This window comes from Trachurus japonicus, chromosome 20, assembly GCF_045865225.1.
Source record: "Trachurus japonicus isolate A0001 chromosome 20, Traja_1.0".
Taxonomy (NCBI): Eukaryota; Metazoa; Chordata; class Actinopteri; order Carangiformes; family Carangidae; genus Trachurus; species Trachurus japonicus.
The window spans coordinates 7,908,897-7,931,397 of record NC_140926.1 but is presented as its reverse complement, the minus strand read 5'-3'; the positions used below and the strand labels follow the sequence as shown (position 1 = coordinate 7,931,397).

Below are 22,501 nucleotides of genomic sequence, written 5' to 3'. Positions count from 1 at the left end.
TGGGGAATACACCTTTAGTTTGTTTATGATATTTAGCATTGATTACGTTTATTTTGGTACTTAACCATGCTTTTACTTTGAAGGTACTGGGTAGCTGGAGCGCACCGGGTGAGTTTACATATAGGGGTTGGCAGTCACAGGTGAGCTAGGCACCTGGGAGGGCAGATGGTTTTTTACCAGGGCAAGAGAGGCGGCAAAGGCCCATTGTTCTTTGTTTGTTTGTTTGCCGATGGAGAATAAACCCAAGAAACTTTAATTTTTTGCCTGGACAATGGACTTTGTTTATCCTGCGTAAATTCACTCCCTAGGTGTCTCAGTGGCCGTTTGATTTGATTTAGTTTCATTATAGTTTTGATAATTTTGAAGTTTTTTGATAATTGACACCGAGGACAAATAGCCACTACAGTCTTTCTACGGTAACCTACTTTTGCCAAACTCTCTAAAAAGTTGTTGTACAGAGGAAGAGAGTAAAAGGGATTAACAGTTAAATTACTGATGCATGTTTTGGGAAATCTGTATTACTACCCTATCATTAAATCTACATTTAATTTTAATAATTTGAATCAGTGTAAATAAAAGCCATAAAATTGTGTATGTTTTTATCTAAAATTTTCTTCTTCTTGACACTGACAAAACAGTGTCATACTTTGTTACTGTCATTTTGTAACCTCTTTAATGTGAGCACCCTGTCAGAAATGGCAACAAGGTAGCCTATTGTTTGTTGCAGTTTCTTATGTTTTATATAGAAATCATTAGTAACTTCTCAATCTATTGACAGTACATGAATATGCTAAGGCTGCAGTATCAGTGATTACATGTAAATACTGATTTGTTATGTTTACTTACAATATATGTTTTTGATTACAGTTCACAGTTACTTGGTTTCGTGATAGTTGATTATGTTTGTGATTTATACACAATTGCTGACTTATTTTTTTGTTGTGATTATATAGCTTTTATTATGTTGATGTCTGTGAACAAAGATGTACACTGTAACTATAATGCTTCATTATTTGACTGGAGACCACTACAGATGAGTATTGATAACAACAATTATTAAAAAAAATTTTAATAGAAACCTTAATAAATCACAATAAAACAGGGGTTTATCTCGGGAATCTTGAGATAATTTGATTAAAAAGTGGGACGTAAAAACATGGTTAGAGAGAGAGAGGTTGATATAGAGAAAAATATAAAACATTATCTCTTAAGAGATGTTCATTAAAAACGTTGCTGCAGAATTAGGCCTATTGCTACGCCTTATAAATATCATTACACAAGCCATACCATCATTGACCAGGACCAATTGTGCTCTACAGCCATGTGCTCTGCTAACAATGAAAGTTATCGTTATTGCAAGTGTACAGATCACGAAAAAACCTTCCCTAAAGTTACATTTTGTGGTGTGTGGTGGAAATGACCCCAAGGGACAAGTGTTCTTTTTTTAAATCAAAAAATACATGAAACACCAAAAACACGTGATAGGCTACATCTCATTAAAAACTGGAATTTCCACTTGTCTATAAAGTTATTATTACCGTAGATCAGAATTTAATTCAAGGATTGGATGTCACAAATCTAGGCCCAGGGACAAAGGAAATAGCCTGCAGCCAAAATCAATCATATATAGGCTATATCAAAAAAAAGTTTCTATAGTAAAAAAATAAATAAAAAAAATCCTCATGTCAAGTAGCCCAGTGTGCCTCCCCAAGGGACACAATATGATAGCTGAATAATCACCCAGTATGGATTTCTAAATGTGATAAAGTTGTGCATTGGGCAGTTGTTTTGAGTAAATGAAACTTTTACATGATATAGAGGTTATACATTTTAAATTGTATTATCTTCTAGTTGAAGCACGTATGACACTGACGTTAAAGCTACAAAATACTAAAACAGGTTATATACAGGAATCTTGAAGTTAATTTTAAAACCTTTTTAAGAGACTTTTTCAAGACCTTCTCAATATTTTTCAGTATCTCACCGCCACTTCAAGCTGTAACCATTTCCATCTTTAACTTAACAGTTCTAGTTTGTGATAAAGACTATAGACCACTATGATACAACAGTATTCAAAATAGGCTGGGATAATAAATAAAAGGCAAAGTTTATAATAAAAAATTAAAAAAAAAAGTTCATCTTTGTTTTTTAATAAAATGAATATTCACTCTTGGACAGCTAATTCAGAAAAAATACCTTCAAAATGTAAGACTTTATAAAGTCGTGAAAAGACTTTTTAATACTTTAAAGGTCTTAATTTTCCCAAAATTGATTTATCACCTTTTAATACTTGTCAAGACCCCGCGGATACCCTGCTGATACAATAAAAAGTGAAAGATTGAGCTCGTTCAGACTGGTTGTGTGGCTCTGAAAAGAGCCGTTGTGTTGTGTAGTTGTGGTGATGATATTTAACCTCCGAAGCCGTACAGAGTGCGGCCCTGTCTCTTGAGGGCGTAGACCACGTCCATGGCGGTGACGGTCTTCCTCTTGGCGTGCTCGGTGTAGGTGACGGCGTCCCGGATGACGTTCTCCAGGAAGACCTTCAACACCCCGCGGGTCTCCTCGTAGATGAGACCGGAGATGCGCTTGACTCCGCCGCGGCGAGCCAGACGGCGGATGGCGGGCTTGGTGATGCCCTGGATGTTATCACGGAGGACTTTACGGTGCCGCTTGGCGCCTCCTTTACCGAGTCCCTTTCCTCCTTTTCCTCTTCCGCTCATTTTCACTGCTTGGTAGAAAGCTACTCAATGATCACAGCTTGCGGATTCACCACTATTCAAACCCTCTCTGAGGACGTGGGAGACGACACCTAAAGTAACGCCCCCTCCTGTGGCTTTCCAAGCCGTTCATAATGACTTCTGGTGCACTGGCGCCGCCCAGGGCCGGCCCTAGGATTTTGATGGCCCTAAACAAGATTTTTGTTTGTGGCCCTGCACTCTAAGCGCAAACACCAAATCACTGGTTAAAACTGAATACAGACATGTTTATGCCCTCTGAGGTTTGAGGCCATTTTCTCGACTTTTACATATTTTGATCTTTTTAAGATAGCCTACTTGCAGATGTAACAATACTCAAGTGTTTTATGTCTAAATATTAGAACCTCCGCTGTAAGCACACTGAGGCCAATTTGTCCTAGAACACTGTATAAAGAAATAATTTAGGCCAAATGCTGGAAATTTGAGGTCTGCTTTTTGAAAAAAATTCAAATCCCTTGTGAAAACACACCTTCAGTCATGAGAATGAACTATTTTGGTGCTTGAAATAGGATATGAATACAGTAATAAATAAGTGTAGAAAACAAGTCTAAAATGAAATTTTGTAAGATTGCTTTTTGAGCACAAATGTTGTCATTCTGCCGTTCTATTTTCACCAAATGTCTCAAATGTGAGATAAAAGAAGCTGAATATTGACTTCAAATTACATATAAAGCTCATAGCTGCACATGCAGACCTCAGGATGTTTAAATGACTTGAATGAACCCCGGTACCTTTCTGATCATGTGGCCCCCCACCTAACGGCTGTGGCCCTAAACAGTGTTTATGCCAGGGGCCGGCCCTGGCGCCACCACTTGAGGCTGACAAGCCATTGATGAAACCCCGACAAACAATTACTTTATTTAGGCTAATGTTCTGGACATCAATGAAACGTGTTATCCTCATAAACTGTCACTTCAAACATGCCAACTAAATAATTGGATTATAATTTTACACCAACTCATGTAGCTATCAGTCTGCCTGCATGTCATCAGGCTATTACATCAGCTCGAGTTGCACTAAATTTACAATCCAAAGCATTTGATCCCCTCGTAATCAATTAAGCAAACGAAAAATAGAATAACAACATTTTTTTTTTTTTTTAAATAACAAAACCACAACAAGCAAGAAAAAAAATGTTGACTCAAAATGAAGCCAACACCTAGACAAAGCACTATAATCCCAAACCAGGCCAACTGCTTAACTTAAATTTGGAGAATTTCACTGAAAATATTGTACAGAATACTAAACTACATATTATTTATTGTTCATTGTGGATCCCAATTATTTGTGGGGTCAAGCACATAAAAAATGAAAACCAATGTTTTTACAGTAATAAAATTATACAGAAGTACTGTTGCAAAAAAGCTGCTGGTTTGCAAGCAAGCCTATTACTTACACTTATAAACTGCATGGTGTCAGAGCACCAACATATAATAGAAAGGAACAGAAAAAGACAGAGTATGAACGGCAAAAACTAGTACCTGTATTGTTTCAGCACATGGTCAGCGGCATAACATGTTCCCTTGAGTCGTTTTTTAAATGATAGTATGTTTTGCGTGTTGAAAAATTGGCAAATCGTTCAAATACATCTTAATGTAGTAAATAACTGTCAGTTGACTGATAGTAGGCAATGCTGATTTTACTGAATACACTCAATAGATTTATAAGACTGCAAATTCACTGTACTTAGGCTATACCTGGTACTCTCTATTATCACTCCAGACAATTCTGTGAAGATTGCCCTTTGCACTCCTGAGTTACAGGGTGCAGTCAGTCACTCGTCACTGACTGTTTGTATAACATAATTGTTGTGGATCCTTGATAATTAGCACATTTATTCATCCTCATAACATCATTGAAACTGAAGTGGGTATTAAATCTGCAACAACTTTATAGGTTAAAACTTTGACTGTACTTTATGTAGAGAAGGATTCATTGTTTTTTTTGTTGTTGTTTTTTTAACTATCCATTATTACTGGGCCTTTCCACTTCAGAATTATAGTACTTGACCTCAGGATGACATCCAGGAAAATTAGACCAATCTGATGTGGAATTTCAGAACAAAAGTCCTTTGAACTTTCATATTTAATTGTATTCTATGTGCATTATGATTCATATTTCTTAAAAACTACCCGTTATTACTGGACCGTTATACTTCAGACTGATTGTACTAGACCTCAGGATGACACCCAGAAAAAATCAGGCCAATCTGATGTGGAATTTCAGAATTAAAACCCACTGAATCTTTCGGGGTCCGCCCACTAACTTAATCTTAATCTCAACAACTAAACCATCAAGTCACACACAAAACCGACACACACACACACACACACACACACACACACACACACACAAAATGTACACAAACAGGAAAGCCGGTGGCAAAAAAGAAGATTTAGGCAAACACATAAGCCGTGAGTCTCCTTCGCCTCGAGCCTTTCCAAGCTGACCCAGACCCGGTCGCGACGCATCATCGTGTAGGAAATGCATCCGCCGCGGGCAATCAGCACCAAGGAGATCGAGCTCCTCAAACAACCCGGACCACTAGCTGTTTGTCAAGTTAACCTGTCACCTTCAGCACCACGGACAGCGCCGCGGAGAAGCTGCAGCTGTGGTGAGCGGCTGGGCTCTGGGCTTATGGATGACAGCCACTCTCGTCAGACAGTTACTCAGTATTCCACCTCCCCTTTCCCCTGATTTTAGAATTGCTAACTTATAGGAAATAAAGTATTTTCTTTCTTTCTTTCTTGACATATGATTCTGACATTTATGGTGACCAAAAATGTCCATTTACGTCTACATTCAACATCTTTTCGTCCAAATCCGACGTTGGATAGACGTTATATTTTAGTTGGAAATGCACGTCGGGTTAACGTCTAAACCCAACTGTGATTCTATATCGTAGAGGCTTCGCCCTCTAAGAGCTATCGCTGTTGGGTTTATCCCCGCGCGCATGCGCAGTCCTGAAAATTTCTTTCGCGCCACTGTGCCCCGCACAGTTGCCCCTTTACGGTCCGCATCATGACTATATTACACCTGCGGATCCGCATATCTGCTCCCACTTTTTCTTCATCGTTGCAGCTATGCAGTCCTCCTTGAAGAAGAAAGAAGATACTACTCCTTCTGCCGGTGCCATCCGGCTGTGTCCGGTCTGCAAGAACCGGTCCATCCTGCCGTCGGACCTCCACCCCCACTGGGCGCTGAGCAGCCGGCATCGCCCTCACGGCCAAGGCCAACTGCGCCTTCTGCTCGTTTCTGCCGGTGGCAGAACTGCAGCGCCGGGCTGAGGGGTTCCTCCCCCCGCTCGGTGGAGGTGGGGACGACCGGGGCGACCAGTCTGAGTTCTCGGTGGAGGATGTGGTCAACATCCTCGACTCCGACGGCGGCGGTGACCCAGATGTGGGGCCTGAGCCCAGCGGCGCAGCTCCCTCCATCTGCGGCTCTCCGCCTGGCTCTCCCCTCTCCCTGTCTGGAGAACTGGAGAGCAGGTTCGACCCCCTCTCCCTGTCTGGAGAACTGGAGAGCATGTTCGACGTGGACGACAGCGCCGATGTCCAGGGGGCCCCGGGCGGCCGGCTCTCCCCCTCGCCACCTCGTCATGCTGGGCAGCATCTCCCGGCCAGAGCGCTGCTCCACGACCTGAGTCTCACAGCGCCTCACACGCTGAGGCTGTGCGCTCACTCGCTCATGTCTTTATGAGTAGATCTGCTGGCTCTAACACCAGCACATCTGCTAACACCATCCCTGCCTCTCTGCGGTCATTCTGACAGCTCCGGAGCGCACAGGCGCGTCATGGTTTCCCCTCATGATACAGCTGTTAGCCGGGGAACCGTGGAGCCTGCCCTGGCACAGAGACGCGCTCTCACAGATGGGGGGAGCGATCCTACACTTCCCGGTAATAGGCCAACCGCTATGGGCCTGGCCCCTGAGCGGGAGCGCTTAGAGAGGCTGGGTCTGACCCCTGCAGTGGTCCGCACCGTCCAGGGTGCGAGAGCTTCCTCTACTAAAGCCTGTTACGCAGCTAAATGGTCTGCGTTTCAGCGCTGGTGTGTGGAGAAATTCATTGATCCAACATCGTGCGCTCTGCCTCAGATATTGACATTCCTCCAGCTCTTGGTGGACAGGAATCTGGCTCTTTCTACAGTGAAGACATTTGCTGCTGCTATTTCTTCCTGTCATGAAGGTTTTGGTGAGAGGTCGGTGTTCTCACATCCTCTGCTTAAGCGTTTCCTTAAGGGAGTGAGTCGTCAGAGACCCATTACGCGCCCCCTGGCTCCACAATGGGATCTCTCCTTGGTGTTACGCGCTCTGGGAGAGCCTCCTTTCGAGCCCCTCTCAGACGCTTCACTCAAACATCTGTCTCTGAAGACTGCGATCCTCTTAGCCCTGTGCTCAGCTAAGAGAGTGAGTGATTTATGTGCCCTCTCTGTCTCCCCGTCCTGTCTCGTCATCAGATCAGACGGGAGCGCAAGACCGAATCCCTCATTCATGCCTAAAGTCATAACTAGCTCGTTCAGATCGAGGGTTATCACACTGGAAGGCTTCTTTCCCCCTCCCCACGTGGGTGAAGGAGAGGAGTCATTACACCGGCTCTGCCCGGTGCGCCCTCAGACGCACACAACAGCTGTTTGTTCACTACAGAGAGCACTCCCAGGGACACACACCCACTGGTTATGTGACGTCATCTCACAGGCATACGTCACATCAGGCCGGGATCCCCCGCCTGGCATCCATGCCCATTCAACCAGAGCTATGTCCTCCTCCACAGCCCTCCTCAGAGGCGTGGCTGTAGCGGGCATCTGCGCGGCAGCCTCTTGGGCTTCACCGTGCGCTTTTACGCGGTTTTACCTCCGTGATGTGTCTGAGACCACCCTGTCTCGCGCAGTGCTGAGCACGGCCAGCAGCCAGTGAGACCATACTCCGCGCATACAATCTCGGCGTGTGTAATTATATTGCGATGGATATGTGTTTATCACACAGCCTGTTACCTCTGTGCGTAACAATGCGTAATTATCGTCCCTGCCCTCTGTAACATGACGTGTGTATGACGTTTTGAGTGTAGTTCTCCATTAGGATTATTAACTCATGCCTTGGAACAGAGAAGGATCTCGTGTGCTGGTGTGTTAATGCTTGTGTACTGTGGCACAGTGTGGCATTGGACTACATCAGCTTCGCAATAAACAAGTCTAAACTCATATGTCTTCCTCCTTTTCCTTAGGCCTATATGCTGAAGACAATTTGTATTAATCGTAATCAGAAATATTATCAGAATTAAAGCCCTCTGATCTTTCATATTTTCGTATGATAACCATTACCCGATGTCATGACATCAGCTATTCGTCCCTATATAAATGTATTCATGTTTCAAGGACATAATAAAGATGCCTCGAGACAGCAGTGGTGTAGTTTGCTTCATTCAAAAAAGAAAGCAGAGGTTTGGGACACAAGCAATTAAAAACAGTTGTATCTTGTATTGTTAAAAACAAAAACGCTTTGAAATACTTATGGTGTATAGTAATTATGTCATATATGTAGCCTATTGGCACAGGTCATGGGTCATTGCTCTCGAGTTTAGAGTGAAGTGGCTCTTAAAAGAGCCGTTGTTGTTGTTTTAGTGGGAGCAGTCTCGTTTAAGCTCTCTCTCCACGGATGCGGCGGGCCAGCTGGATGTCTTTGGGCATGATGGTGACCCTCTTGGCGTGGATGGCGCACAGGTTGGTGTCCTCGAACAGACCCACCAGGTAAGCCTCGCTGGCCTCCTGCAGAGCCATGACGGCGGAGCTCTGGAAACGCAGGTCGGTCTTGAAGTCCTGGGCGATCTCCCGCACCAGGCGCTGGAAGGGCAGCTTGCGGATGAGCAGCTCGGTGGATTTCTGGTAACGACGGATCTCACGGAGAGCCACGGTACCGGGCCTGTAACGGTGAGGCTTCTTGACGCCGCCGGTGGCCGGGGCGCTCTTCCGGGCAGCCTTGGTGGCCAGCTGCTTCCTGGGGGCTTTGCCTCCGGTGGACTTACGAGCGGTCTGCTTGGTTCTTGCCATTTCACTGAGTCTTTCTCTAAACTGGAGAAAAGTGTGATGAACCGCCGCGGCACTCGGCTCTTAAAGCCTGGGACCGGCTGGGACACAGTGACGCTGCTCGACGTCTGTGGCTGGTGATTGGTGAGGGGCTCCAGCTGGAGCTCAGCGCCGCCCACAGGACCAACCCGCCGCCCGAGTCTCTGCTGCTCATTGGAGGAAACAGCTTTGAAAAAGCCCGGACAAACCCAGAGCAGGAAGCCGCTGCTGGAGCCTCTCTCTGGTTGGTCCGCCACAAAGCGTCCCGCTCCTGCGCTCATATAAGACACAGTTGAGCTGTGGAGCCTCACATTTCTTTTGTACCCAGACTAAAGAGACAAATCAACCATGAGTGGAAGAGGAAAGACCGGAGGAAAGGCCAGAGCAAAGGCAAAGACCCGCTCCTCCCGTGCTGGGCTCCAGTTCCCAGTGGGTCGTGTCCACAGACATCTCCGCAAAGGAAACTATGCTCAGCGTGTGGGGGCTGGTGCTCCCGTCTACCTGGCGGCTGTGCTCGAGTACCTGACCGCTGAGATCCTCGAGTTGGCTGGAAACGCTGCCCGCGACAACAAGAAGACCAGGATCATCCCCCGTCACCTGCAGCTGGCCGTCCGCAACGACGAGGAGCTCAACAAGCTGCTGGGAGGAGTCACCATCGCTCAGGGTGGTGTGCTGCCCAACATCCAGGCTGTTCTCCTGCCCAAGAAGACCGAGAAGCCCGGCAAGGCCAAGTAAACTTCCCCTGGACATCACCAACACAAAGGCTCTTTTAAGAGCCACATACTCGAACCCTAAAAGAGCGAAATTCCTATTACCCGTTATTTTATTCTTTTTTTTCATGATGTACCATTGTACATAATCTTATACTGTATTGTGTAAATGCCTATTAGTTAAGGTAGGCTATTTCCTTTTGAGGGAGTTTCGCTAAAGGAAGTGATGGTGAATTGATACATAAACGATAACATCGATTAACAGATCAAAGAGGCTACACTGACTAAGTTCCTTTAGCTACCCTGGTTGAAAGTGGCAACAAAATACAGGACTGTGGTAGCCTACATCTATATTTGTTTAGAAATTTAAGTTGGGCTAATTTTAAATCATAAAATCACATCGACGGCATTTCTTTCTTTCTCTTCGTTTTTTTTTGGTCTTCTTGTTGTGGTCCAGATTATAAAACGTGGGTATTTTACTGCAAGGAATAAAATACCTCTAGAGCACCACCAAGTAATCTTTATAATTATAAACCAGTGCTAAATATTGTATTAAATATTTCAGTGTTCAGCTACAAACATAAACAGTGCAGGACTTCTGTTGTTCCCACACCATGTTTCTCCCTCCTGTACCTGCGGAGTCGACCATAAACGCACCTGCATCGCTCCCTGATCTGAACCTGATATGATCCATGTGATTAATGTCATGTACCACAAACAAACATTCAGTCACAACATAGGCTACTCCAAATATCTTAGATTAGTATCCCATTATCCTACCTTGTGTTTATACCAAGGCTGTTATAGTTTTTATTTCAGTTCAGTTTTAATTAGTTCAAGTTATGAAGCAGTTTTGATTTATTTTTTGAAGAATGGACTAGTTTTTATTTAGTCTTAATTTTTAGAAGTCATTTTTACTTTTATTTCGATTTACACAATTATTTTTTCACTGCTAGATTTTAATGTTAGTCAACTAATAACCCCGATTTACACAATGAATAGATCCAGATCCATCCTTGTCTTAATGAGGCGGCTCCATTATTCCCACCCACATCTGCCCAGTTGTGTTTCATAGTTAATTTAACATTAAGAATTAATAAACATTTAATTTGAAACCACTGTGAAACATGCAATTAATTGCAAATGTCACAGACCCATGTGGAAATCTTGTTTTGTTTTACAGTAATGTTCAACTAGATTTATCACTGTTATCTTTATGTGTAAAATAAATAAAAAAATAAAAAATAAAATCACATTGAGTAGGTTGATTGTAGTGTGAGTAAACTAAACTATTTGATTCTTACATCTTTTGCATTGAATGGTTAATTGTTTATTACTTTTGACTCTAATATTTTCAACAGGAAGCAAAGTTTCTGTCAAGTTCATTCAACTCAAGTAGCCCATTTCCCTGATCTTGATTTTTTTTTTTTTTTTACTGCAATACAGTCAGTAAAGCAGGTTTGTTTATATTACAAATTACTTTTTGCTATAAAAAAAATATAGCCTATATATATTTGTCCCTGTAGCCACACTATATTTAGTTTAGTGCAACGAAGTTAAAGCACCTTTCACTCTGCCATTGACTAAATGTTTAGTGTCAACATCTCAAAGAATTATATTAGGCCTAAAGGAATCAGCTCTTTTAGAGAAATGTGTGTGGCTCTTAAAAGAGCCGTTTGATATTATTTTTCGGTGTCTGAGGAACAGCTCACTTCTTCTTGGGTGCTGCCTTCTTGACCTTAGGCTTGGCCACCTTCTTAGCGGGGGACTTCTTGGCAGCGGGGGCCTTCTTGACCACCTTCTTGGGGCTCTTGGTTGCCTTCTTGGGGCTCTTAGCTGCTTTCTTGGGAGCAGCTGCTGGCTTCTTGGCCTTCTTGGGGGACTTCTTAGCCGCTGGCTTCTTGGCTGCCACCGCCTTCTTGGGGGACTTCTTGGCCGCTGCGGGTTTCTTCGCTGCGGGCTTCTTGGCTTTAGGAGCGGCCTTCTTGGCTGCGGGCTTCTTGGCTTTGGGCTCGGCCTTCTTGTTCATCTTGAAGGAGCCGGACGCTCCGGTTCCCTTGGTCTGGACCAGAGTGCCCTTGGTCACCAGGCTCTTGAGAGCGGTTTTGACGCGGGACTTGTTCTTCTCCACATCGTAGCCTCCTGCAGCCAGAGCTTTCTTCAAAGCGGCCAAAGACACACCGCTGCGCTCCTTGGAGGCACCGACAGCCTTCACGATGAGCTCGCTGACGCTGGGACCGACTTTCTTGGGCTTGACGGCCTTCTTCTTGGCCGCTTTGGCCGGGGCGGCGGCTGGAGCTGGAGCAACTTCTGCCATTGTTTTCTCTGTACGGCTTGGATTCACTGAGTGAAGTGTTGGGAATCCCGGAGCAGGAGGCGGTACTTAAACACACCATGAGAACCGTGGAGACTCAGTCCAGCCGTGGCTCCTCTGTGCAGCCTCGACACAGGGACACTTTGTGTTTTCTCGTCGCTCAAAAAAGCCTCAAAAATCAATGTGAGAAAGTTAATAAATCCTGCTAATGAACTGAGCTGATAGCGGACTTTATTCTCTTCATATTCAGGTCATGAGGAGCTCTGATTGCCTCTGGGTTTTGTTTGTGGAGCCTCTAAACCTCAGCTGATCACCTCGTCGGGCACCGCAGTTCAGTGACTTTCCCCACTTTTATATCTTCTAAAACCATATAAAATGCACCACAATTTCACCAGAACTAGTTTTCTAGCTCGTCAACATGTTTGTTCAGAGATCCTGATTAAAAATTACCTCCCACTGATGTTCAGTATATTGTAAATTTGAGTTCTTCTCTTAGCAGCAAACACACTGCTGATGGCCCAGCTCGACTGAAACCAAAACCTCAAGTTATGAACATTTAATTATGAGGATACCATATAATTGATCATGTTTAGAAATGAAACAGTGATTAACAGTGTGGCCTAGTTGTATTGTAAAGTAAGATGTAAGATAGATATGTTCCAGATACAGTATAGTGTTGAGTGTGAGGACAGGATGGATCAGTCCTGGGCCTGGCTGATAGTAATAATGAAAGGGAATCTGTTTTGCCAGTTGACTAGAAAGTAACATTAACACGTTTTGAGTAAACTTTTGCATGTGCATGAGGAAAATGGATGGAGTAATGATATATGAAAGTGTAAAGCACATTTATTTTTAAGCTATTTGTCATGTGTCAACACCGATCACTGATTTTTAATCAAAGCAGCTGCCTGGTGAACATGAGGCAGTGATCATCTTTAGTCCAATTCAGAAACAAAAGGATAACATAAAACAAAATGTTGCAGGAAAGAGAGAAGGGATGAATTTGGCAGCTGGGTCTGAGACTGATTAGCATGGGAAGTAATTTAAATGTGATGACTGTGCTGAAGGAAAAAATTGGTGGAGACCAGAGAGAGAAAGACTTTTTTGTTTTATTATTATTTCTGTATTCATTGTTGTACATTGATGATTCTTCATACTTTTATTGGATGCTTAACTACCATTCTTGGTACTGGATGTAGTAGCACATAATGTAAACTGTTCTGAAATTCTGTTTTTTTTTATTCTTCGTTACAGAACACACACACCCACACTTACATCAGCAATAAAGGAAATAGGAACATTTTCTAACCAATGTCCCCAGCGGCCACAAGTGATTCAATCCATTATACCATACAGTTATTATTATTACACAAGATATTATTGATTAGTGCTTCTCTTGCAACCACATCACTACCGAGACAGTTGTACCTTAGTATTAATTATACACACACACTATAATGAGGTGAGGATTTTTGCTTTAGATGAAGTGTGTGGCTTTTTTTTGTTTGTTTTACTCTTAATCTATGGACAATGTTTATAAAGGAATGAAACGGCCAAAGTTTTAATGGTCATTTTTTTAATGCAAATACTGTATTATTGTTATTCATGGTTAGTTTAGTGATAGTGAATACATTTATTGATTAACTTTGTTTACAGTGTTGATGTTGGCAACATTATAACTTGTGGCCTAATGAAGAAACAGCTTCCAACTCGCGACGCCTCATCAATCAGTAGGCTACACAGGAACCATCGTTTAACAGAGGACCGCTACAAGCACTTAAATAAACTTCCCACACTTCCACAGCAAGTCCGAAATATTCATTGGCTACATTGTTGCTCTGGTGATAACTAGAGCACTGGAAAAGAGAGTAACGACACCACCATTGACTCCCGTGCTGAGGGGTTTTGCGCCCCGAGTGGCAGGATGTGGGTATTGCAAATGCGCCCAGAAAACCCATTCACTCCAATGTAAGTGTGTTGCCCACTTGCTTGTAAATTCATGAAAACGGCCGTGTATTTGTTTTTAGATGTCTTGGTCATATCAAATTATACTTATAATTTGTTTATTACAAAATGTAGATTGAAACATTAATGTAGACAACTACTTTTTTTTTTTTTTTACTTGCCTATGTGTTCATATTTATCTGTAAAGGGTCCTCAATGATGCTATTAACGTGGGTGATCTATAAATGTCCTTAAATTATTGAAAATACCACACTTGCTCATTCACCAACAATGCAGAGATGTCAGTTCTTGGGCGCTTTTGCAAAACCCATGTTCCGCCATCAGGAGGCGCTTCCATTGAACCAATGTTGTCGTTACTCTCTTTTCCAGTGCTCTAGTGATAACTACATTAGTGACACCAACTGATGCCATTTGTCGCATTGTCTAGATTTATTGATCGTTTCATTATGGTCACACTTGCATGCAACTGTCAGATAATGTTTGCGATTAATTAAAGGATTAAAAAGGATATTTTGCACTTTCAGATGAAGTGTGTGGCTCTGAAAAGAGCCTTTGGGTCGGGTTGAAACAGCAGAGGTGTTTACTTGGAGCTGGTGTACTTGGTGACGGCCTTAAGTTAAGAGGTCTAGTCAACACAATTTAAAATACAAAAGGTTTTTTAATAATGATGAGAAAGTGAGAGGTTGGGTGTCTCAGGTACTGAAATGCAAAGGAATTGAATTTACAATTGCAACTAAAAGTCTGATGTCTGTGAGAAGGTGGGAATTCTACAAAGAGATTTAAATTACAATTACAAGGTCTAGAGACATTAAAATACACAAAATGAGATCTGTTATAGGGGGGAGCAGGGTGTGGGGAAGTCTCATGTGATTAAAAGAAGGAATATTCAAATTTACCATTACAAGTCACGTTAGCGTAATAATAGCTGATTGATCCAAATACTGATGAACCACCCTACAGTTACTGAACAGCTGTGTCAAGTAAAGTAGATTTGTAAAGTTAAAAGATAGTTTGCACTTTCAGATTGTGTGTGTGGCTCTGAAAAGAGCCTTTGTGTTGGGTGTAAACAGCAGAGGTGTTTACTTGGAGCTGGTGTACTTGGTGACGGCCTTGGTGCCCTCGGACACGGCGTGCTTGGCCAGCTCCCCGGGCAGCAGCAGCCTGACGGCGGTCTGGATCTCCCTGGAGGTGATGGTGGAGCGCTTGTTGTAGTGAGCCAGACGAGAGGCCTCGGCGGCGATGCGCTCGAAGATGTCCGAGACAAACGAGTTCATGATGCTCATGGCCTTGGACGAGATGCCGGTGTCGGGGTGGACCTGCTTGAGCACCTTGTACACGTAGATGGCGTAGCTCTCCTTCCTGGTCTTTCTCCTCTTCTTGCCGCCCTTCCCGGCGGTCTTAGTGACGGCTTTCTTGGAGCCCTTCTTGGGCGCGGACTTTGCGGGTTCAGGCATGTTGATCAGAGGATCGTACAAACCACAATGCTGACGGGAAGGAGGCGACTGCATTTATACAAGCTGTATGCAAATTGACTGTGAGGCCCCCCTCCTGTGATTGGCTGGACTGCCGAGTAAGGTTGAGGGAGTGGCGCGGACTTTAACAGTTTAATGCAAAGTCTGGACAATTTATGCACAGAAAAAGCGGGCACATATGATATGGGCCATTTAATGACAATAAAATCATTTCATAAGGAGAATAATAGGTTTAGGATTTTTTTATTTTATTTTATTTTTTTATCAAATATTGTAGTGACTGGCTTTGTCAAAGTTGGGCTATATCCTAGCTACAACACAGTCTGCTAAACATTTATACTGGCCAAACTGCTCTTTCCATCAATTATTATTAATCCAACAAACTAATTAATTAATGAACCGAACAGTCTGGTTTTGACAATGTTTATTGTTAGTGAAAACCTCTTACATATACAGTCTATGGTGAAAACTGAGGCGATTCTTCAACTATCGTAGAATTTGTGTCCCTGGCAGATATAGGCTAACAAAAACTGAAACACATTTCTTGTTTTTTTCAGGGATGCAAACAGCGCGCCGAAAAGCGAAACTCGCTTTTTTGATGACCAATTAGGTGACTTGTGTGAATCGTTCAGATCCGAAGAGTTTTTGTTTTGAGGGGAGGAGGGGGGTCTCAGCGTCTCAGCTGGGGTCAGTAAAATGTTTTTCTACAGGTTGACAGTGACAATCACGTGAAACTGAGGCGAACTCATTCATGGTTGTCTCTGATTATACTGATAACAGCCGACCTCCAAAGTAGCCGCGCGACATGCGCGCTCATTAAAGCGGCGCGTATCCGCGTGCATTCGGTGCGACGGCGACGCCGTTTCCCCCCCCCCCCCCGTGCATGTGGAGCTGTGCACCGCGGACACGCACGGTTCCCTACGTTGCTGTGTCAGGCAGGTGTTTCCACGGAGCTCTGCCCCGTTTCAGAGGTGAAGGAAGCCCTGAGTGGAAAGACGTCGCCTCCGCGATGTAGAATGTGTTCAATTAAAGTGAAACTAACACATTATATAGGCCTATATGTCCATTACACACTGAATGAAACATCCCATGTCTTTATTTATTCAGTTTATTTTAATAGTAATAATTATGACTAACATTCAGTGAAGACCTAAAAATCAGTATAAATGGAAATATTGCAAAGGAATTTTTTTTTTTAAAGTATTTTAATTTAGAAATGTTGGCCTTCTGAAAACTATGTCCATCTATATGCACTCAATACTTGGTTGGGGTTGAACTACTGGAAATTGACTTTTCCGTGATATTGTAATGTAATCATTTGTTAATGGTGAAACCCCCCCACCCCCCCCCCCCCCCCCCCGGGAAATTCCTCTCTTTTTTGGTCCTGACCCGTTTGCATCCCTGTTTTTTATTTTTGGCACACTTTCATGACATCAAGAGGAACTGAAAAATGATATTATAGATCACTTTTTAATTTGACTATATAAATCATAGGTTGTATTGTTTTTACTATATTCCCTTTGTCCCTGGGCCAGATTTGTGACATTCAATCCCTCCTAATGTTGAATTAAATTGTGATCTAATAGTAACTTTATAGACAAGTGGTTCCTAAATCCCTATTTTAATGAAATGTATCATGTGTTGTAAGCTATGTTAGTGTTTTATGTCTTTTTTGAACACCTGTCCCTTGGGTTCTCTGTCATTTCCACCACATGCCACAAAATGTAACTTTAGGGATGTTTTTTAAAGGTTAAATATACTTTTAATTACTCTAACAGTCATTGTAAGGAGAGCAGAGTTGACTCCCTGGAAGGAACTGCAAGTAGAGAAAATCAAGGTTTAATGCTTTCAAAACAAAGAGTATGTTTATTGGTCGTCATTTCCAAACAGCTAATATTTCCTTTGAATGTACAAATAACGTAAAAAATAATATTTAATATTGTGTATTTTGTGTACATTTATTGCTAGCTTTAAAGCTGAGATCATCATGCCAATATAGCATGAGATTTTTTTTTTTTTTTAATTTGACAGATTGTCACAGACAACAGACCATAGTCATTTCCATCCCTTTTTTTTTTTTTGGGAGGTGATGATTTGTTCAGCAATTTCTATGTCAAATGTCATTTCCAACACGTCAAGTCCTTTCCACCACACAGTCATTTCCATCACAACACACATTTTCACATAAAATTCATAAAAAATTAACAGTGAAACTAATAATATTTTGCAGTTTGGGAAATTATGCAGCTGAAATTTCAATAAATGTTCTGAAACATGGGTTATTTTCATAATTTTGTTTGGAAAAACAACTTTTTTGTGGTGTGATAGAAATGATGCTTTCCACCTAATGTTAGACTAAAATGTCAAAAATCATATTATCTAAATATTCTAATCACAACAGCTATCAGAATGTGTTTCTATACATAATTGAAAAGTAAAACATCTGAAAGAATTTCTCAAAATGTTTGATTTTCTCAAATTTACAAGACCAAATTTGTCATAGGTTAACTTATTGAATGGACATGAATGTGTTAGTTATTTGGCCCCTGTTGCTGCTTGTGGCTTTATGGCTTCTTGACCATAAGTCAATTAGTGTTGAGCTCATTTACATATTTAAAATTAATTTTCCAAGAAACTTGAAATACAGAAATGTTTCTTTTCATGTATACTTTTATTGTGTGAAGTGTGATTGTGGTAGGAGTAAAGGAAAAAAAGAAGCCTATTCGGGTGTATTTTGAGCATATTTGATTAGTGTAAGGCTCATTTGCATATTCAGATTCATTTTCAAAGAAACTTGTAATACAAAAAATGTTACATTTCATGGATACTTTCATCATGTAAAGTTTCATTGTGATAGGAGTAAAGGGAAAAAATAGCCCCATTGGGGTGTATTGTCAGCACCATAAACTTTATACAGTAAATAATGATGCAAATTAAACATATTTCCCCAACTAGGATTTCTTAGGACTTTTAGTATGTTGTTCTAGACACCTCATAGAAATGATGTATGGTGAAAAACCTTCTGTGACAATTAGTCTGTCGTAAAACGCTATTTTGCCTGGACTATTTCAGATCTTTTTACATTACAAGATCATGTCAAAGTACAGAAAATATGAGCTCGTTCAGACTGGTTGTGTGGCTCTGAAAAGAGCCGTTGTGTTGTCTAGTTGTGGTGATGATGTTTAACCTCCGAAGCCGTACAGAGTGCGGCCCTGTCTCTTGAGGGCGTAGACCACGTCCATGGCGGTGACGGTCTTCCTCTTGGCGTGCTCGGTGTAGGTGACGGCGTCCCGGATGACGTTCTCCAGGAAGACCTTCAACACCCCGCGGGTCTCCTCGTAGATGAGGCCGGAGATGCGCTTGACTCCGCCGCGGCGAGCCAGACGGCGGATGGCGGGCTTGGTGATGCCCTGGATGTTATCACGGAGGACTTTACGGTGCCGCTTGGCGCCTCCTTTACCGAGTCCCTTTCCTCCTTTTCCTCTTCCAGACATGTTTACTGTTTAGTAGAAAGCTACTCAATGATCACAACTTGCGGATTCACCACTATTCAAACCCTCTCTGAGGACGTGGGAGACGACACCTAAAGTAACGCCCCCTCCTGTGCATTTCCAAGCCGTTCATAATGACTTCTGGTGCACTGGCGCCACCACTTGAGGCTGACAAGCCATTGACGAAACCCCGACAAACAATTACTTCATTTAGGCTAATGTAATGAAACGTGTTATCCTCATAAACTGTCACTTCAAACATGCCAACAAAATAATTGGATTATAATTTTACACCAACTCATGTAGCTATCAGTCTGCCTGCATGTCATCAGGCTATTAGGCTACATCAGCTCGAGTTGCACTAAATTTACAATCCAAAGCATTTGATCCCCTCATCATCAATTAAGTGATATCAGATAGCCTAAAATTTGAGTTTTTTTCATCAGGAAAGCAAAACGTGCTGAAGTGGTCAGCAACTTTTTGAAAGTGATGCATCTGGTGCCCATGACCTCCTGAAGTGAGTAAAGACTCTTATTACTGTAATAAAATCGGGCCTTTAACTACGGTGGCCCTGAAGTGCAAAACACAACGGCAAATTAGACAACAACGGCAAAAGAGAAAACACAACACAAAAAGAGAAAACACAACACAAAAAGAGAAAACACAACGGCAAAAGAGAAAACACAACACAAAAAGAGAAAACACAACACAAAAAGAGAAAACACAACACAAAAACAGAAAACACAACACAAAAACAGAAAACACAACGGCAAAACAGAAAACACAACACAAAAAGAGAAAACACAACACAAAAAGAGAAAACACAACGACAAATTACTAAACAACGGCAAATCAGAAAACAGTGTATTTATGCATGTGGGGTGTCTGAGTAGGCTATCTAAGTGTATGTTTAATACATAAAAAAAAAAAATAATACATTTTTTCTAAATTTTTTTGTTGTTGTTGTATCATAAATATGTGTCTGACATTTATAATAAATCAAACGGCTTGAAAATCGGTTGAATATTCAGCGAGGTATGGTGATTTTAATGGTTGATAGACCTCTGCCTCTGTTGACTAGTGCAGGAAGTAGACACGGCTTCCCCCTGACCAAGATGGCGGCCGCATTGACGTATTCCACTCGAGGGTACCTAAGCTACCTTTTCCGGTTTGGTTAATGTCGTTATGTTTTCTCTTTCTGTGTTGTGTTTTCTCTTTTGCTTTTGTGTTTTCTGATTTGCTGTTGTGTTTTCTCTTTTTGTGTTGTGTTTTCTCTTTTGCCGTTGTTCTCTGATTTGCCGTTGTGGTTTGCACTTCAGGGCCACCACAAGACACGGCTTCCCCCTGACCAAGATGGCGGCCGCATTGACGTATTCCACTCGAGGGTACCTAGGCTACCTTTTCCGGTTTGGTTAATGTCGTTATGTTTTCTCTTTCTGTGTTGTGTTTTCTCTTTTGCTTTTGTGTTTTCTGATTTGTCGTTGTGTTTTCTCTTTTGCCGTTGTTCTCTGATTTGCCGTTGTGGTTTGCACTTCAGGGCCACCACATTTAACACTGGCAGTAACACTTTTTTCTTCTTCTTTTTTTTTCCCCCAGGAGAGCGTTTCTGAAGATGTGCAACAGCCCCGAGGCCTTCCTCTCGCTGCGCTCTCACTTCACCAGCTCTCACGCTCTGCTCTGCGTCAGCCAGTGGATTCTGGGCATCGGAGACCGACATCTGTCCAACTTCATGATCAACACGGAGACAGGAGGAATGATCGGCATCGACTTCGGTCACGCCTTCGGTTCAGCCACGCAGGTCGGTCCAATGGGGAAAAAAAACAAAAAAAATCAAACAGCTGTTGCTCTCAGTCCAGAGCAGCGCCGAGTGTGTGACTGATGTGGTCACAGTTACAGACAATTACAGCTGTGATATTAAACTGTTGTTATAGTTATAAATGAAAGTGGGGTGAAGGAACCACACATGCAAACTCTAAAATAAACATTTATAGTTATAGCAACATCTGGATGCATGAAGATGCAAGTTTATGAAAACAGAAAAGTAACTTTAGTAAAATTTGTATATGTGCAATTTATTAAAAAAATACCTATTTGATAATTTTTATATAAAATAAAAGATTGTAACAGTGTATATATGCATGTTTATTAAAACAATAAACAAATAGTAGAATAAAAATTCTTTAATATCTGATTTTGATACAAAAATATAATATAATTTCTACTTTCCTCATCTTAAACATGTTTATCTTCTCATATACAGCAAATGTCTGAGACTCAGACTCTGTCACATTGACATATACTGACATACTAATATATACTACATATTTATGTGGGCTACGTACAGTATGTATGTCAATATATGAAATTGTGCCAGTATCCAGTATGTTTTTGCTTTTTTCAGAAGTGTGCTATATACTGTACTGTAGGCTATGTCTATTTTTGTATTTTCCCACAAACGCTGGCCTTATTTAACTGCACGTTGCTGTTTTCAACTTTTCCTTCCCTCACATCAGTGCATGCAAAGTTAGTAGTATAAGTCGTCCAAATGACAAATCAAATGCAAAACAGTACAATTTTGTTGAAAAGATAATAAATGCAATTGGTTTTTAATTGTTTCAAAACAAGAGCATCTTTTGAAAAATTGCTTGTTTTCCTCACATTAAGGCCCATCACTGTGATAAACTAATCTTATAACATTTTACAGAACTTTGAGCTGAAACAACTGAAGAAAGGAGGAACGTGGACGGAGAGCGTCAACACCAAAGAGATCAACTGGTTTCCTCTCCAGAAGGTGAACTTCGCCAGGAGGAAACTGGAAGGAGCAAATCCTGCTGCTATAACCAGGTATTCAACTTGAGGATGATGTTAATCTCTAAAGGTTTTCATTGGTTTTTTTATATAAAAGAGAAAAAAAAACATAAACTGCTCTGTCTGTGGTCAGTGAGGAGCTGAAGCTGGGCTTTGAGAAGGACGCTGCCTTCACGGGGATGCAGGCCGTGGCCTCGGGGAGCGCGGAGCACAACGTCCGAGCGACGCTTCCTGCTGCAGGTTTATCGGTGGAGAAGCAGGTGGACTGTCTGCTGGACCAGGCCACCGACCCCAATGTGCTTGGCCGGGTCTGGCAGGGCTGGGAGCCCTGGATGTGATGCAGGCGATCTACTACACCGTCTGGAAATGTGTCTGTACTGAAGAGTTTCAACTGTTTTCTGTTTTTATACCTGTGATAAATGATGTTCAATGTGTTGTTAAGGCAGGATTATCTCACACTCAATACTAAAAACTGAAATGGACACTTAAACATCAACATTTTGACCATTTCTTGTTCTTGTTCTTGAAATTATCAACGAAAATAAATAAATGACTACTTTCCAAACTTGCAGTAATTTTTTAGATTAGATATGAACTGTGTGACGTCTACAGCAAAAGTTAAAGGTGATTATTTCTCACCAGACTCCCTTCATGCCGACAGTTTCATGTTTTCGCTTCACACTTAAAAAAAAATGTCACACCCACTGTATTCATTCAAATCTTTTATTTTCGAAGAAGCAATTCAAGGCTTAAAGCACAAAGCTGGAAACTCATGTTTTGAAGTCTACTGTATACGATTATTCTGTAAACAGCATCATCACATTCTTAGTAGGCTTATAGTTACAGTTCACAACTGAATAATGTAACATCAGTTTTTTCACACAAATTTGTAGGAATATGCAGGCTGTTGTTGCTGTTTAAAGCTACAG

General features: G+C 41.9%; 7 protein-coding genes across 8 annotated transcripts; 2 read left to right on the top strand and 5 right to left on the bottom strand.

Moving 5' to 3' along the window:
• Nucleotides 1–2,357: 2,357 nt before the first annotated feature.
• Nucleotides 2,358–2,745, bottom strand: LOC146966347 (histone H4). The gene has a single exon (XM_085763423.1). The coding sequence runs from the start codon at nucleotides 2,718–2,720 to the stop codon at nucleotides 2,409–2,411; it is 312 nt and encodes a 103-aa protein (XP_085619549.1). The 5' UTR covers nucleotides 2,721–2,745; the 3' UTR covers nucleotides 2,358–2,408.
• Nucleotides 2,746–8,336: 5,591 nt separating this feature from the next.
• On the bottom strand, nucleotides 8,337–8,827 carry LOC146966346 (histone H3). The gene has a single exon (XM_085763099.1). The coding sequence runs from the start codon at nucleotides 8,795–8,797 to the stop codon at nucleotides 8,387–8,389; it is 411 nt and encodes a 136-aa protein (XP_085619225.1). The 5' UTR covers nucleotides 8,798–8,827; the 3' UTR covers nucleotides 8,337–8,386.
• Nucleotides 8,828–9,159: 332 nt separating this feature from the next.
• Nucleotides 9,160–9,593, top strand: LOC146966345 (histone H2A-like). Its single transcript, XM_085763100.1, has one exon. It carries the CDS (start codon nucleotides 9,161–9,163, stop codon nucleotides 9,545–9,547), a length of 387 nt encoding a protein of 128 aa, XP_085619226.1. The 5' UTR covers nucleotide 9,160; the 3' UTR covers nucleotides 9,548–9,593.
• Nucleotides 9,594–11,230: 1,637 nt separating this feature from the next.
• Nucleotides 11,231–11,839, bottom strand: LOC146966344 (histone H1-like). 2 transcript variants are annotated; one of them, XM_085763098.1, is made up of 2 exons: nucleotides 11,435–11,839; nucleotides 11,231–11,386 (listed from the first exon to the last, which is right to left on the bottom strand). In XM_085763098.1, exons 1-2 carry the CDS (start codon nucleotides 11,837–11,839, stop codon nucleotides 11,231–11,233), a joined length of 561 nt encoding a protein of 186 aa, XP_085619224.1. The 2 variants fall into 2 exon arrangements, with proteins under 2 accessions (XP_085619224.1, XP_085619222.1); XM_085763096.1 differs by having other exon boundaries at nucleotides 11,231–11,839.
• Nucleotides 11,840–14,833: 2,994 nt separating this feature from the next.
• LOC146966343 (histone H2B 1/2) lies at nucleotides 14,834–15,266 on the bottom strand. The gene has a single exon (XM_085763422.1). The coding sequence runs from the start codon at nucleotides 15,253–15,255 to the stop codon at nucleotides 14,881–14,883; it is 375 nt and encodes a 124-aa protein (XP_085619548.1). The 5' UTR covers nucleotides 15,256–15,266; the 3' UTR covers nucleotides 14,834–14,880.
• A 3,142-nt stretch (nucleotides 15,267–18,408) lies between these two features.
• On the bottom strand, nucleotides 18,409–18,778 carry LOC146966342 (histone H4). The gene has a single exon (XM_085763055.1). The coding sequence runs from the start codon at nucleotides 18,765–18,767 to the stop codon at nucleotides 18,456–18,458; it is 312 nt and encodes a 103-aa protein (XP_085619181.1). The 5' UTR covers nucleotides 18,768–18,778; the 3' UTR covers nucleotides 18,409–18,455.
• Nucleotides 18,779–20,117: 1,339 nt separating this feature from the next.
• On the top strand, nucleotides 20,118–21,995 carry prkdc (protein kinase, DNA-activated, catalytic subunit). The gene is made up of 4 exons (XM_085763995.1): nucleotides 20,118–20,149; nucleotides 20,361–20,562; nucleotides 21,469–21,608; nucleotides 21,706–21,995. Exons 1-4 carry the CDS (start codon nucleotides 20,118–20,120, stop codon nucleotides 21,908–21,910), a joined length of 579 nt encoding a protein of 192 aa, XP_085620121.1. The 3' UTR covers nucleotides 21,911–21,995.
• The last annotated feature ends 506 nt before the right edge of the window (nucleotides 21,996–22,501 follow it).

Bases quoted from the DNA above. Each gene is read 5' to 3' on its own strand.
- LOC146966346 (XM_085763099.1), bottom strand. From the start codon at position 8,797: ATGGCAAGAACCAAGCAGACCGCTCGTAAGTCCACCGGAGGCAAAGCC.
- LOC146966347 (XM_085763423.1), bottom strand. From the start codon at position 2,720: ATGAGCGGAAGAGGAAAAGGAGGAAAGGGACTCGGTAAAGGAGGCGCC.
- LOC146966345 (XM_085763100.1), top strand. From the start codon at position 9,161: ATGAGTGGAAGAGGAAAGACCGGAGGAAAGGCCAGAGCAAAGGCAAAG.
- LOC146966342 (XM_085763055.1), bottom strand. From the start codon at position 18,767: ATGTCTGGAAGAGGAAAAGGAGGAAAGGGACTCGGTAAAGGAGGCGCC.
- LOC146966344 (XM_085763096.1), bottom strand. From the start codon at position 11,839: ATGGCAGAAGTTGCTCCAGCTCCAGCCGCCGCCCCGGCCAAAGCGGCC.
- LOC146966343 (XM_085763422.1), bottom strand. From the start codon at position 15,255: ATGCCTGAACCCGCAAAGTCCGCGCCCAAGAAGGGCTCCAAGAAAGCC.
- prkdc (XM_085763995.1), top strand. From the start codon at position 20,118: ATGGCGGCCGCATTGACGTATTCCACTCGAGG. The intron at 20,150-20,360 runs GTACCTAGGCTA...TTTTTCCCCCAG, and splicing joins TTGACGTATTCCACTCGAGG to GAGAGCGTTTCTGAAGATGT. The intron at 20,563-21,468 runs GTCGGTCCAATG...AACATTTTACAG, and splicing joins CCTTCGGTTCAGCCACGCAG to AACTTTGAGCTGAAACAACT.